Genomic DNA, 15,651 nt, shown 5'->3' with positions numbered 1-15,651 from the left:
ACCTGTGGTGGCAGCCAGGAAAGCTTCCTGAAGAAAATGACAGTGGCCTGACACGGTGCTGGACAGCCCAGACCAGCAGTGGAAATGGACAATGTGGGTAGCTAGAGGGCCAGAGTCAAGCCCTCTTCTGAAGGTCCACAGATGAAAAGCATCTGGCTTGCATGAGAACGTAACTAAGAAGTGGGCAGTTCTCTGGGACTAATCAGAGGTGATTAGTTGTATAAGGCCTGGATATGGGGAACGGAGCAGTCAACCCTAAGCTGACCACATGCACATGGTGTTGGCACAACACACAGCCAGCCAGGGGGAGAAAGCCTGGACCTCTGTCAGCAGGCCTGAAGCTTAAGCCTGAGCTGTCAGAAACAGTATGAGCCTCAAGGCCATGTGATTGTCTCCTTTTGTTTTTGTTTCTGTTTTTGTTTTCTGGTTCTGAAACTGAGGTTTGGACAGGGTCTGGATGCTGCCTTGAGCAGTTTTGCTCAAGGCTAGCACTCTATCCCTGGAATCACAACTCTATTTCTGCCTTGTGGGTAGTTAATGGGTGATAAGAGTCTCACTGACTTTCCTCTGTGGGCTGGCTTCAAACCTCAGTCCTCACATCTTAACCTCCTGAATAGCTAGGATTCCAGGCCAGTGCCTGGGTGTAGCATCCCTTTTAAAGCAAAGAAGGAAGGCCTTTGGAAGGAGACCAGGGCTCAGAGCCTCTCATTCTGAGCTGAGGCAAGTAAAGGCAGGAAATGGGCTCCTAGTGTCTTCTTCCTTTCTGCTGTGGCCATTTCCTGGCCTCTCTGCAGAACCCACTGTCCCTGGTCCTGCACAGGGCCTGTGGGCCCTCCCTGCAGCAAGAGAAGAAACCTGACTGGCCTGCAGGCTTCCCCAGCCCCCAGCCCCAGGCATGCACAGAGGATGGAAGGATATTGGAGGATGGAAGCAGAAGCTCACTTCTGGTCCAGGGGAAAATCCAATCAGCCAAGACTGATTGCTGAGATAGGGTGAGTGACCAGCAAATCAGAGGGGACAAAATCTCATCTCCAAGTTGCTAGGATATCCTGTCCACTACTCTCCAGTGGTTATCATCCAGGAATCGCCTCAATGGGCAGCAGTAGGGCCAGTAGCCATCTGCGCATATGCACATACTCAAGTCCCCAATTTGTCCCTGCCCCGCAGGTCCCTCGGTCTCCATGGGCCTGGACTTCCACTCCACTCCTTGTGCACCTGCCTGTAGGAACAAAGAAAGGAAGGATTCTGGATGCAAGTGTGAGAAAGAAGCCTTAGGATCGGGAGGCATGGAGCATCCTCTACCTAAAGTGTGTGGTGGTGAGGGCTGGAGCCATCTGAAGGCCAGGCTGCAATCTTATTCCTTTATTCCCTCCCACAAAGATCTCCATCCAACATACCTGGAGCCCTGCCATGCCTGGACACCTGTGGTCCTTTGTAGGGATGTGTGGATAGGAGGCTAGGACGGGACACTTTCAGAGTCTTTCTTGCAGAATGTACGGATCAATTAGAAAAAAAGGATGGGAATGCACATCATGGCTGACCTAGTTCTTACCAGCACCAATATCCCACCCTCCCCTTCCAAACCATCACTAAGATCTGTTTACTCTTCCAGTTAATGAAACAATGAATCTGCTATCTGTCTCCATGGCAACGCCCTCCTCCCCCACGCACAGCAGAGCACCATTCTGGATCACCGCATCATGCATTCATTACAGGTGAAAGAAATGCCACCTGTGGTTTGTGCTTCTATTACAGAGATGAAGGCTCACCTTAGAAGGCTGTCCCCATTGTTGTACCCCACAACTTTTCTTTCTAGTTATTTATGGATTCGCATTTGCCAAAGACACCTGTGGGTTCAACTATGCTGATTACCAATAAAGGGTGGTAGTCTCGGGTGTGCTGTTTGTCTTCTGCTCCCCTGGGATCCCATCATTCCATGGAAAATCACGCAGCTTGTTTCCATGGCAGAAAACCTGCCTCCCAAGCCTGCAGAGAAAAAGCATTGCATTGTGTTTCAAAGATGTCTTTCTGGTGCCTTGGTGATGGGAGTGTCTGTCAGGCTCTGGAGGACAAAGACAGGGAGCCAGGCATGGTGGTGCAAATCTTCATGTGCCTGCAGTCCCAGCTAGGTGGCAAAGAAGAGCCCAGCCTAACGCTGGCCTGAGAAAAAAACTTGAGACCCTATCTGAAAAACACAAAGCAAAAAGGGCTGGGAGTATGACTGATGTGGTAGAACACCTGTCTAGGCAAGAGCTAGGCCTTGAGTTAAAGCCCTAGTACCACCAAAATTAAAAGAGAAAAAGAGCATGTGAGGGGTGTAGAACTTAGGCAGTGGCTGAGACCAAGGGGCCTAAAAAAGCCAACATGAAGCATGTAGACAGATCCCAGCAGTCCCCTTAACCCCCAAAGTCCAATGAATGTAGACAAGGTCAGTCTTTGAAGGACATATTGTTATAAGCTGCTAATTGTGTAGTGGCTTGTTACTCCACAACAAACAGGGTAATGTCCAGGGCAAGGTCAATGCAAGCTCTTGACCTTCAAATAAAGCAAAAAGAGGAGTGACTATTCTCACTGTCAGGAATCCCAGCAGAGTTAGGGCTAAGGGGGTGACTAAATCATCCCACTCTTCCGTATGTCTCTCCTAATTCTCACTGAGATAGGTACCTTAAATTTCCCCAGAAAGCTAGCAGTGCTGTGAGTGCAAATGATCAACTGATAATGTGATTTGGTGGCTGCAGTATGAAACTCCTGTCCTAGAATGTGGCTTAACACATGCTTTCTATTTCCTTTCCTTTCCTGTGTGAAGTGTAATCTTTGATTCCACCAGGGGTGGGTGAATTGAATGACCTGGATAAGGAAAGAGTAAGCACTGTTTTGGCTGGGTGCTGATGACTCACACCTGTAACCTGAGCTACTCAGGAAGCTGAGATTTGAGGATCATAGTTCCGAGTCAGCCCAGACAGGAAAGTCCTGAGAACCTTATTTCCAGTTCACTACTCAAAAAGCCAGAAGTAGAGCAGTGATTTAAATGGTAGAGAGCTAGCCTTGAGCAAAAAAAAGCTAAGGGACAGTGCCCAGGCCCTGAGTTCAAGCCCTAGTACTGGCACTAAATAATAATCATAATTGCTGCCCTGTCTAAGCAGGTACGCTTTGTATGCACAAACACATTGCTCTTCCTGGGTGGCCAGGGAGGGCCACAGATGAGACACTGGACATTAGTTTGTTGTAGTATTAATGTTGATTGCACACATTCATGTCACACTGGGAAAAAGGATGTGAGCTGGCAGTAAGCTATGTGCAGGACTGAATTGGAGGTGGAGGTCTTTGGGATAGGCCTGGAAAGGTGAAGAGGCTCTACAGACAGCAATGGGGAATGCCAGGCCAAGCAGAGTGGGTAGGAAGTGGCAATGGACTGCAGAGGGAGTAGAAGTAGCCAGAAAGGAGGTGGAGGAGGGGAACTGGAGGAGATCCTACCATGTCCAGCCCACCACCTCACTGTGTTCCCAACTTGCTCTGGGCATCCACAATTCTTTGTTCCAGTGGTCCCTCTCATCTGGAATGCTTCTTGCTTTTCTATCCAGCTCTAGTACTCCACTTTTAGCACTTTCCCCTACACTTCAGCCCAAGCTGAACCTGAGGCACTGTGGCATAATGGAAAGAATCAGACTGTGAAGTCAGGGCATGAAGGCTCATGCCCCAGCTCTACTACATGAGCTTGACCACCACCACCTCTGCTTAGTAGCTAAGTCACTGACCACATGCTATTTGCCATGTGGTGGCCTTGATTATCCCATTTAACTTTCACCCCAACCTTTGTTGCTCACTACTCTTGTCATTCCCATCCTGCCACAGCTCAGAAGAGTTAAGTAACCAGCCCCAGATCACCCAGTTAGGGGAATGGCAGAACTGGGACTTGTGGCAGGTCTGCAGGTCCCAATACCTCTGCTGCTAAGCACTGAACCACTTCCTTTGAGCTTTTATTAGACACCTCCTGTGTATCAGGCATTTGCCCTAGATATGAGGATGCAAGACAGGAGAAGAAAGAGATGACAACTAATTTGTCCTGAAGGAGATGACAGCTAAAGTCTGGAGGGAGGAGAATGAGGAACTGGGGTCAGGGTGACTGAGAATCCCATGATGGCTATGCCTCCTCCCCTATAGAGACTTGCCCATTATTGCTCCTTCCTCCATGGCCAGGAGACCTGGGTTGCCATGTGGACCGGGTTCCAGCATCGTTCTACTGGATGGCATTAGGCTAGTCCTTTCACCTCTATGAGGCCTAATTTTGTTACTCCTACCATGGGACAGTAACGTATTTACCTGAGAGATACATGTTTGTAACAGTGTCAGGTACACAATAGGTGATCAGTTAAAGATTCATCCCATCTCCACACTTGCACCCACATCTGGGTGCAACCCAATATGTGCATCACCTCTGAGACTTCAGACACTATATGGAGACTAACGGCACCCCCCACCCCCAAGTGGCCTCCAGGTGGCAGGACAGCTCCACACAGGGCAGTGATGGGCCACTAGAGGTGTTCACAGTGGTGGACCAACCTCTAGTCCCACTCCACACCTGCCTCTGCTCTTACATGGCTATCTGAATCCCAGCATCCACCTGAGTGTGGACGTCTCCCCATATCCCCCCCGCCCCCACCCGTGCCAGGAAGGAAGGAGTTTGGTTTAGGTCCCCTTTGTGTGATTTGACCCCTGCCACCCAGGCCTGGCTCCATTCACTGCCCATTTCCACCAGGTGGGGGCACTGTGGTGCCATAATCAGCAGTGGCAGGAGACAGTAGACCTGATTGTCCAGGGTGGTCTTCTGAGTCTGGTCCCATAGAATTATAGTGATCCCCACCTCACTGGGCTAGTGTGGGGTTGAGTGATTGGAATTAGACTGCAAACAGGTTAGAATCTGGCCAGATCTCTCCAGCTGTGGGACATGGAAGCAGGAGCCATTACTCAATCCAGGGTCAAAGCCCAGTTCTATCCCACTGGCTGAGGGGCTTGTGCATCTTCCAGACTCAGTGATTCCCCCTGTAAAAAGGAACCATGCCCACCTAGTTCTGCTGTGAAGCTTGAACACAATTCCACACCGTAACTACTGGGCACCTCATAGGAACAAATACCCAAGCAGTAGCAGCTGGCATTACTAAGGTCTTTATCCTGATCATTCCTCGCCTCCTCCTCCAGAGCCCCAGTATCCCCTCCTACATCAGGCCTTTCATGTTCTCAGCAAGTGTTCCCAGGGCCTGGTATGTGTGACACTGAGTCTAGGTGCAGACACACAGCAATGGACATACAGATATGGCCCCTTTCCTCAGAGCTCCCATTCTCATTGGGGAGACAGACATGAAAGTGGGCAGTAAGTGATGACAATGTCTCAGTGCTAAGTTGGGGAAATGAGAAGCTGGGTTGGGTGGAGAGTGAATTATGTTGGATGGACAGAGAAGGCCCCTCTTCACAAATGGTATCTGAGTTCAGCATGACAAAAAGAAAAGCCCTGCCCCCAAAAAGCCCTACAAGCATCACATACTAGGGTGAAAGATTAGCTGGTACCAAGGCCCTGGAGCAGGGAGAGCAATGCACATGGGACAACTGGAAGCAGATGGCCCAAGTGACTGGAATGCAGTTGAATCCTGAGCACACTGTGACTGTCTCCCCATGTTCACTTCTAGATGAAGCCCTCTGAAGGATGGAGAGCTAATTTGCCGAGTTCACAGGACAAGACAGATCTGCAAATTGGAAAAGTTTTGCTAAAATTCCGTGTGGTCATATGGAAACTAGCCAGCTCTTCTCCAGCACCATACCCTTGGATAGACTAGGTGGGGGGGACATCTATTCCCTAGGCCGAACTCATTAGCAAGGAGAAAGGGTGAGGAATGGAGAACTAGAAAGCAAGAAAGACCCCCCTCCTTCCAAGTCATCAGCAGAGGTAGAGCCCCAATCTACTCAGCTTCACCCAAGTCCAGTCCTGTGCAGCCTCCCCCCACACCGCCCCCCATGACCTTGAAAGATAACCACAAAGCATGGGGTATCAGATGGACCATGTGACTTCCTCCTCCCCACACTAGGCCACCTAGGAATCCTTCCCAGCTCCATTTTCATAGCTCCCCCCCCAATCAGACAATTCACTGTGTGCCTGAGTTTGCTCCATTCCAGCCCTCTGTAATGAGGGTACCTTGCGATGAAGGACTAGAGGGCTGCTGACTGGGGTCCTATGAGAATGCTTGGACTCCCACCACGGCCTGCAGTTATCTCCATTGTCTGTTGTTATCTGACAGCATTCTAGGGCCTGAAACCCTCTGCGGCTCCATGGGAGAGTTTGTCCCTAAAAGGAAAGGGAAAGTCCCTGATGGGAAGCCCCAATCCAATCTTCTTCCACATTCCAGCAAAGTTTCATTGGAAAAGTTTTATTGAAAAAAAAAAAAACAAAAACTTTGTACAAAGTTCTCATTTGTTGCAACAAAGGCTCATGTTCTCCCTTTCTTCCCCATCTTTGAGAAACTAAGGAAAAGACCAAAAAAAAAAAAAAAATGGTTCTCCCCATGATGTCCAATTCATTTGCTGCTCATCCAGGATCGGCCCAGCAGTCCCTCCTAAAAGCTATCTCTCAATTGCATTCACGGGGCTGGGGCCAGGGCCTGGTCCCAGGGGTACAGCACCTAGATCCATAGTTGTGGGAAGCTGAGTGGGGGAGGGGTATAGGCGGAAGTGATGGTGGTGTCACTGGAGAGCTGGCAGCCACCCCCTCCCACCCCAGCTTGATTGTCTCTTACAGATAAGGTTTTGGCTATAAATAGGAACACTGATTGGCTGGTTAAGGCACGTGGGACTCTGAGGACAGGGCAAGACTCGACAGTGTGTGGTGTCTGGGTTTGGCATCATGGTATCTGAGGCCCATGACAGAGCAGAGTGGATTCTGGCTGATAAGGTCTGCTCGATCACATAAAAACCCCAGTCTGCATTCCCACCCCCCCCCATCCCATGGACTATGAAAGCTGGTAGGTACCTCCCTCCCTCCCCAATAGCACCCATGTGTCTCAGGAGCCTTCGGCCGCCTCCTGCCATCATCCTGCGCCCACTCTGGGGCCTACAACTCATCTCTCATCTTGTCACCCTTGGGTCGGACCAGGCGCCCAATAAAGAGCAAGGAGCCGCTCTGGGTGTCTCGCACCAGGAAGATGAAGGGGTGGTCGGCATAGAACAGCTTGGGGCTCCGCAGCTCCTCACGCCCGTAGATGTCCTGGTCGAAGGGGTTGCCCTCTGTGTCCCACTCAAAAGCGGTAGCATGGAACACGCTGGCCAGGTACAGGTCCTTCTTTCCTGACATGCGTGACAAGTCTGCCTTGTTCTTGTCGATGGCCTCAGTCAGGCCCAGCCCAGCCAGGTGTTTCTGTAGAATCAAGTGCCAGGTAAGGCTATGCATGTCAGGCTGTTATACCTTTCCCTCCACCCATGCCATCCTGAACAATCTTTTGAGAAGAGACTGCCACTTTCTAGACACCTGTGCCAGGCCCTTAGAACTGTTTTCTTCAATCCTACGGCAAGTTTCACAGATGAGGAAACGGAGGTTCAAACACAAAGCAAAATGGATCTCTGGTTCTCCCCAGCAAGCTGAAGGCATACTTCCCAAGTGTGCTTCATAATTAGGCAGCACACCCAGAACTTAACTTGAAGTCATGACCCCGACCCCAACCTAGACCTGAGTCTCTGTGGTGGGCCTGGACCCTTTTGATTTAAAAGAGTTAGTTTTTGTTTTGGCTTTTATTGTGCCAGTATTGAGGCTTGAACTCAGGGCCTTTCATTCTCCTTTCCATTTTTAGCTCAAGTGTGGTGCTCTGTTGCTTGAGCCCCACTCCACTTCTGGCTTTTTGGTAATTAACTGGAGATAAGAATCTCTTGGCTTCCCCCTGCCCGAGCTGGCTTTGAATTATGATCCTCAGATCTCATCCTCCTGCACAGCTAGTATTACGAGGGTGAGTCATTGGTGCCCAGCCTCCATAGGATTCTTAACACAATCAAGTTTGAGAAAAATGGATCAAAAGACAGCTCTGTCCCCATCACTCTGGGACTTAAAACCTGTCCTGGATGGTACAACACCCGAGACATGTTCAAGTTACTGGATGCAGTAAAAAGCAGGTGCATACAGATGGCTGTGAGAGAATGGCGGTAAAGCTAGTGATCTAGCGATGGCCACTGAAGGATTTATTACTTTTTTTTTTTGCAACACAGAGAATTTGCAAGCCAGACTTTGAATTCAGGTACTGACACTGAACCACAACCCAAGCCTCTTTTGCTTTAGTTTCTTTTTCAGACAGGATATCACATTGTCCCTCCAGGTCACCTTAGACTGTGATCCTCCTATCTCTGTCTCCTGCCTAACTGCAATCACAGGCATGTAACTGCATCCAACTCATTTTTCACAAGACATTTCTAACTTTTACCCAGGTTGGCCTCAAACTGTAATCCTCCCATCTCTCCTGCCATGAAGCTAGGATTGATTCAGTCTATGTGACCCCTACTCAAGTCACAGCCTCTAGTCTCATCACTTGCACACCTCACCCTGGCCTCTAGGTGGCCTCCCTGAGCTACCTGTGTGCTGGTCTGTTAGGTGTTGGCCTCTGTCCCCTCACAACATTTATTTATTTATTTATTTATTTTTGCTAGTCCTAGGGCTTGAACTCAGGGCCTGAGCACTTTCCCCGAGCTTTTTCATTCAAGACTAGTGCTTTACCACTTTGAGCCACACACTACTTCCATTTTTCTAGTGATTAATTGGAGATAAAGAGTTTCATATCTTTCCTGCCTAGGCTGGCTGTGAATCATGATCCTCAGATCTCAGCCTCCTGAATAGCTAGGATTACAAGAGTGAGGCACTAGTGCCTGAATCCTTTGCAACTTTCAACATACCTCATCCATGAAGTCTTCCCCAGCCTGACAAACAGTACCTCCCCTGGGGCTCAGTGCCCTTGGACTTCCTTCTATTCAGCAGCATCTGCTCCTGTTTGCCCCTCCCACTTGGCTCAGAGCTCCCCAAGGGAAAAGCACACGTGTCCAGAGCTTTCCTGGTTTTCAGCGTGGATGAACTTTCAGTGGAGAGCCACAGGTTGACTAAACACGTAACCTCCAATGCCCAGAGACCTCTGCCTGTGAGGCAGGACCACCTGGGTACCAGGTCAGGCAGTTCCAGAAAGATAGAGGAGAAAGATGGAAAGAAAGGAAGTGGAGAGTGGCCACTAAAGGGCTTGAGGAAGACCTGGGGCCAGCGTCGGGCCACAGAGGGAGGCAGCCAGTGCTCCTCTCTGGGAATTCTTAATAATACCCACACAGACCAGCACAAACTCTACTCATCTCTAAGCCTCATCCCATCTCAAGCTTTCTTTCCAAGAGCTCTCTTGTGCTAAATAATTCTGGAGATGAAGTTTGCCAATGAGCCATTTTTGGCCTCCAAGGTAAGAGTGAATTTTCTTTTGAGCAGGCCAAACTCTGTCCCTCCTGACTGACAGCCCATTCCAGGTCATCACTTGGTGTTCTAACTCTAGCTCTGCACCTTACAAGCTGATGTTTATGTGTGGGGGGGGGCCCTTGGAGAGTTCCTGCTGAACATACTTACCAACTGCCTAGCTGCCCTGAGTGGTCCTAATTTTAAGACTTGTCAGATGGTGGCTGATCTTCCCACTTGAGCCCTCTAAATGGGGGACTCCATATTCCCAAAGTTAGCACAGAGATTTAAGACTGATTCCAGTACATCCTAATATTACTATCTGAGGGCCTTTAGAGAGGTCATTTAACCTTCCTTAGCCTCTGTTTCCTCATATGTCAATTTGCCTTCCTCTCTAACAAAGGTGGTTGTTTTTTTTGTTGTTGTTTTGGGGAGGCTTTTTTTGAAGGTTCAATGAATTTAGCACATGAAGTGCTCAGAAAGAAGTCTGGCATATACCAAGTGTCCAGCTGTATTCAGTTGCTGTTTTTATCATCTGTCCACCACTTTCCCATTATCGTTCATGGAACTTAGAATTGGTTGAACACATAGGGGCCTCAGAACAGAGCTTTTGCTCTGATGAAGAAAGCCCAAGTCACTCCTTTCCCCTCCAGGTCTCACCTGCAGGTCATGGGTCACCTCCACCACTCCCTTGGGCAGGGAGATGGCCACAGCCTTCTTCTGCATCTTCCCCATCCAGACCTTCAGCTGCTCTTTGGTCAGCATCTTCTCCAGGCGTTCAAGCGGCTCCACGTGGTGGGGCATGAGGATGATGAGGCTGGAGAGCTTGTGGGCCAGGGGCATCTCCAGGATCTGCAGCTTCTCCTTCTCATCATCATAGTAGTTGTAGAGGCCTGGGTGAAAAGCAGAGGATGCTGGGAGCTCTGTGGGGTGGAAAGGCATGCCAGACCAGGCATCCTGGGACCACTTGGCCTTGCCTCTCTGACCCACAAGGCACCTACCTGTCCGGTGCATCATTGTGACACCCACGGTATAGGATCGAGTCACCATGAAGCCACGATTGTCCACCATCTTGTGATGGAATTTCTCATCCCAGTGTGCTGTGGTGAAGACAGAGCAAAAGAATCAGTAATCCATGTCCCGCAGGGGGCAATCACACACCAAATTGCATACCCTGCACAAACCCCTGCCAGGGCCTTTGCTCCATCCTTTGGGATCGACCCACAGAACAGATTCCTTGCTCTGTGGTAAAGGGACCTTAGTGGTACTTGCTAACTGGCATCCAATTGATCCTAAATAACAGGGACTTCATTTTACCCTCAGCTGAGCCACCTCTATGTCCACTGCCGATGGTCAGGTACCTGAGACTAAGCTGCTATCTTCTCCACCTAGCAATCCATCTAAGAGATCTATGCCCTCGGCAGAGAGTACCCTATAACCATCACCCTTACGTGTTGTATCTGTGGCAGGAAAGACATCCAAAAGAAATGTGTATGCGACAGCAGCTTGGCTCTGTTGTGTCATCACAAGCAAATCTTTCTTGCAACTAACTGGCTATGAGATCTCACCTCTCCTCGTGCAGTCCCTTTGTAAACCAGGGTCCACCTCATCCTCACTGCAAATGGGAGAAGAGTCCCATGCAGCTGGGTAGGCTCCACAGGCTTCCATCCCTGTCCCATTCATTCAAACACCTGCCTGGCTCTCGGTATCTCCTTTCTAGTGAGAAAGGGGATTTACTAACAATCCCACTATGGGTCACCTGGGTCAGTGAAGTGTATATATAGCCCAAGGAAGGCCACTGTAAGAAGCCCCGCCTCCCTCCCCGCCCACTCACGCTTGAAGAACATGGCATTGACCAGCAGGGCGCCGTCCGTGCGCTCCACATCCTTGGTGACCTCGGGCAGTTTGCCGTCGGTGGTCAGCGCGGCCCACTCGTTGATGGACTGCAGGGCGCTGCGCTTGTCGCGGAAGTTGATCTTGGAGTGCTCGCAGTTGTAGTGCTGCTTGCTGCTGCGCACGAAGTCGTCGGCGAAGCTCACGGAGCTGGGCCCGTACAGGCGGCTGCCCAGCTTCCAGGTCACGTTGCGGGCCGTGGAGTTGCTGAGCGAGCGCAGCAGCTCGCCCAGGCCCGCGTGCACCTCCTCATCCCGCAGCTGCTCCGCGCTCAGCACGGCCTTTGCCTGGGATGCGGTGGTGGCCTTGCCGCCCAGTGACACCAGCCCCAGCGACGAGGCCACCACTACAGGTGACACCAGGATGTTCTCCACCGCCTGATCTTTGGCCATAGCCTGGTACAGACTGAAGGCCAGACTGGCACTGCGCTCAGCCAGCGTGGCCGCCTTGGGGCTGAGCTTCTCCGAAGTGCCAGGGGCTGCTTCGGCGGAAGGTTTCTTCACCTCGGCAGCCAGGGCCATGGCCACAAGGCAGAAGGCACCCAGGAAGAGGAGGAAACGCATGGCTGAGGGTGGAGCTGTGCACGCCTCAAGACACCTGTGGGGTTGTATAGACAAAGAGGGTGGCCTGGTTGAATATGCCTTGCTCCCCAACAACCATCCACCTGTGTCCTTCTCACTGCCAGCAGCGCCCGAGTTCTGAGGCCCAGACCTAACTCAGGGTTGCCCGGGTCTCTCCTAGGCCTGCTTTGATCCCATTCCAACCCCACCTCCACCCCCACCAAAGCTAGTGGTGACCTGCCCACCTTATTGATTTTCTGCATTGGACACCCTCTTACACTTACTTATGTCTATTAATGAATCAATTTCTGCCTGTAAGTAGGCTTCTGGGACAGAAAACCCAAAAGTGTGGTTTCCCTACTAGATCTCAGTACGTAGCAAGCCTCAGTTATTCCCATATGGGGGTGAAACAAGTCTACCTGGCCAGCCATGGGGCCTCATCAGTTTAGAGAAGAGCTCGGTTCTGACCTCTCAACAACGCTCAGGGCCCTTGTCCAGTGAGAAAAGGCAGCAGCTGGGCTGAGGGTCTGCAGAGAGCCCAGGCTTTCCTGTATGCTGGAGCTGTGGCCTGCCCCTGCCCCACCCCAAAACCTGGGATGTTAATGAATCACTGATTGGTTCACTCATTAAATGGGGGAGCTCAGATGCTCCACTTTGCTGCCCCTAGGGTGACCCTGTGTTTTGTGTGTGTGTGTGTGTGTGCACACGAGCACGCGTGCACGTGCACACGCATACATATGCCTATGTCTCAGTCTCCCTTTTCCAAGCTGCAAAAATCTAGGCCTCTCTTGACAGGGATGTGGCCTAATCATCTGCGCACAGCCAGATGGGAAATCCCAGGGCTAAAGCTCCTGGGATCCACTCACTCTTCAGAATGGAGGCTGCTTCCTGAGAAAGTTAACAAGGACAGGATCCTGGGGAAAGAGGGTGAGTCACAGCTTAGTGGTGCAGTGAAGCCTCCCCCATCACCCAAGGCTGCACAGACATATGTCTGGCATTCCAGAAGTTGGAGCTACATAAGAGTCCATTCTATCCTCAGCTAACAGTCATTTTCAAGGAGGCCCTCAGCCCCCTTCTCCAAATACAGCAGTAGTAACAAGCCCTCAAGGACTGCCTTACTCCCAACTCTATTCATGAGATATTTACATACACTCCATGCAGCAAGATAGGAAGAAGGATGGGGGGAGGGGGAGGGTGGTAGGAAAAGGCTGTAAGAACTGGTGGACACTGGGACTCCACTACTCTTGGCAGATGCTGTTTTATGGACCTCCTGCAGGAAGACTGAAATTCTGAAATCCTGGTAGATGATCCTCAGGAACTCTAGCCTGCTTAAGGGAGCATTGGATTTCTGGGAAAATTCAACTGCTGTAATCTTGAAAACCTGGACAGGTCCCCTTACCTCTCTAGGCTGCCACCCTCCTCAAGGTGGCAAAAGCAAAGCAAAGAGCCCAAGAAGGTGCAGGGAAGGAGAGGTGGGATGGTCACGGAGCCCCACAGAGGACTGGGAGATGGTAGAAGAAAAATGTGCAGTTCACTCAAGTACAAATGAGGAAAGGTGTCCACAGGCCTAGACTGGGGCCCAGGCCTCCCCATGCCCAGCCCTAGCTCCTTCATTACCAGGCCTACAGCTCAAAGGCAGAGTGCAAACACGGACATTAATGAGGAGAAAGGATTTTCTGATCAGTCCTCTGATCCAACAGGGGCCAACAGAACCCTTTGAGGAACTCAGTGCGGCCACGTGGCAGCCACCATCTTGACAGCCCCCACCCCAGCCAGCCAGAACCTCAAAGAACTGGGAGGGGCTTCTCAAGAAAGCTCTAAATAACTAGTTGGGATTCCTCAGCGGCCACAGGGCTCCAGCTCCCCACTCCCAGTGACGTGGCAGGCCGAGGGAGGAATTATCTCTGTTGGCCAGCAGAGGGGGGTTGCCAGCCTAGAAAGCAAGAGGCCTGGGCTCAGGCCTAAGGGCGTATGGATTTTCAGGGAGTTTTCAGGAGCCTCCTGGGCCTGGATTTCAGGCCCAGGAAGGAGACGGGAGGCTGGGCAAGAAAGCACTGTTAAATCCAGCAACAGGAACAGATAAAGACAAGTTACTGCAAGCAAGCCAGCCTCCCGCACCCAGTCAGTCTTGCCAGAGAAATGCCAGCCCTCAGGCCAAGGTTAAGACAATCTACAGTCCCACAAAGGAAAAAGAAAACCATGAAACTTGCAGAGCTGAGGGCTATGCCCACAGCTGACTGGGGGAGGTGAGACTAGAAGAAAAGGGGAGAAAGTGTTGAGGGTCACCAACACTTGAGGGGGTCTAAAAATACCTTGAAACTGCCTCAGAGGGAGGTCAATGCCTGCCTTTTTCATTCTGAAAGAAAACAGAAGCGTGAGGAGAATGGGACCCCCTCCCCCAAAGGAGAGGAGGGGAGTACAGGCCAGCCAGGCCCGGGACCCTGTCTCAAACTTACTGGGACTTTGAGACCCGGGTATCTCACAGTTCAGGTTAGGGGTCCCATTGTTTTTAGCTAGGGGCTCCATTCCTGCAGAAGCTCGGAGCCCTCCCGCAGGCCACTCTGTCCGTAGTATCCTGTTACATAGCCACTACAGGAATGCCGGTGTCCAGAGACAAAAGACCAGACAGGAAGGGGGGATGGGTGCACGAACCATTGGAGGCTAGAAGGGTGTGGCCCCAGCCCGGACAACCAGAGCCCCCAATCCACCTCCCTTCCCCCAGACTCCATCTGGGCCCTGGAGTCCAGAGAGGCCAGCAGGAAACCGGAGGAAGAGGAGGGACCAGCCTTCAGGCCTGACTGGAAGTTCTTTCATTCTTCCTCCAGTCCAGGATGCTGGGGATTGTCCCTAAACTGGGGGGGGGGGGGGCCGGGAGGGGAGGGAAACCTCAGTTCGGGAACTTCTGCAAGGATCCAGGTAGGTGGGCACAAGAAAGAGGTGATCCAATGGATCGCACCGGTACGTTCCAGGGGGTCTCGGTGACTCCCACTTCCTCTCCCATTCGGACCCCACGGGCTCCTTTTGATTAGGGGAAAGGGGCTAAGTCCTTCCTTCGGTTGCCGCAGTCCACCCAGGCCGCTGCAGCCATAGTCCGGGGCTCCCCGCGAAGCTTGGGGACCTCCACCCCAGCCCGGGGCATCTGGGCTGTACGGCGGGCCGGTCCTCATCTTCCCCCTTCTCTCTTCTGCGGAGGGCCCGGCCCAGCACCCTGCCGTGACCACCTTCACCCCCTTCTCCCGAGCTCCCTGCACCCCGAATGCACAGCACGCACCCCCCAAGCCCCCGGCCCTGCTCTGCGCCCAGCTCCCCGGCGCCCCCACCGCCACCGCGCCCCGAACTCTCCATCCCGAACCTCCCCACTGCCCACAGGTACCGAGAACTCCAGTGAGTGGGTGCTGGTTGAGGCCTCAAGACTTCCAAAGCACCCCAAGTCCCCCTGAGCTCCCCACCACCACACACACACTCACCTGGGCCCACTAAGTCCAACTGTCCGCCGCTGCCCCGATCCCACTCCGCCCGCCGCCCCGCGCGCGCGGAGACTAAATACGGCTGGCCCCGCCCCCTTCTGCCCGTCCCAAGAAACTTCTGGAAAAGTTGGAAACGCTTCGTTGGGCGCCTCCGCCGCGGGGAAAAAAAAAACCCAAAGACCTCCCCCAAACCGGCCGGGCCCCCGCCCTCGGCCCGCGGGCGCTCTCGGGCCCCTGGGTCCTAATGCCCCCATCTCCCAGGTGGCTGCGCCGGCCCCGGCCC

General features: G+C 52.0%; 1 protein-coding gene across 3 annotated transcripts; it reads right to left on the bottom strand.

Annotated features, from left to right (window-relative positions):
• Positions 1-6,400: 6,400 nt before the first annotated feature.
• On the bottom strand, positions 6,401-15,450 carry Serpinh1 (serpin peptidase inhibitor, clade H (heat shock protein 47), member 1, (collagen binding protein 1)). 3 transcript variants are annotated; one of them, XM_013014157.1, is made up of 6 exons: positions 15,369-15,435; positions 14,214-14,257; positions 11,283-11,938; positions 10,450-10,548; positions 10,109-10,341; positions 6,401-7,399 (listed from the first exon to the last, which is right to left on the bottom strand). In XM_013014157.1, the coding sequence occupies exons 3-6, from the start codon at positions 11,902-11,904 to the stop codon at positions 7,097-7,099; spliced, it is 1,257 nt and encodes a 418-aa protein (XP_012869611.1). In that variant the 5' UTR covers positions 11,905-11,938; positions 14,214-14,257; positions 15,369-15,435; the 3' UTR covers positions 6,401-7,096. The 3 variants fall into 3 exon arrangements, with proteins under 3 accessions (XP_012869611.1, XP_012869612.1, XP_012869610.1); XM_013014158.1 differs by lacking the exon at positions 15,369-15,435 and adding an exon at positions 14,788-14,872; XM_013014156.1 differs by lacking the exon at positions 14,214-14,257 and having other exon boundaries at positions 15,369-15,450.
• Positions 15,451-15,651: the final 201 nt, after the last annotated feature.

The sequence above is a fragment of the Dipodomys ordii genome, unplaced genomic scaffold, assembly GCF_000151885.1.
Source record: "Dipodomys ordii isolate 6190 unplaced genomic scaffold, Dord_2.0 Scaffold22, whole genome shotgun sequence".
Classification (NCBI taxonomy): Eukaryota; Metazoa; Chordata; class Mammalia; order Rodentia; family Heteromyidae; genus Dipodomys; species Dipodomys ordii.
This window is presented reverse-complemented; position numbering and strand designations above follow the sequence as displayed.

Coding starts and splice junctions, on each gene's coding strand:
- Serpinh1 (XM_013014156.1), bottom strand. CDS start 11,904: ATGCGTTTCCTCCTCTTCCTGGGTGCCTTCTGCCTTGTGGCCATGGCC. Junction 10,342..10,449: donor CACAATGATGCACCGGACAG/GTAGGTGCCTTG, acceptor CTTTTCACCCAG/GCCTCTACAACTACTATGAT. Junction 7,400..10,108: donor AGGTGACCCATGACCTGCAG/GTGAGACCTGGA, acceptor TTGATTCTACAG/AAACACCTGGCTGGGCTGGG.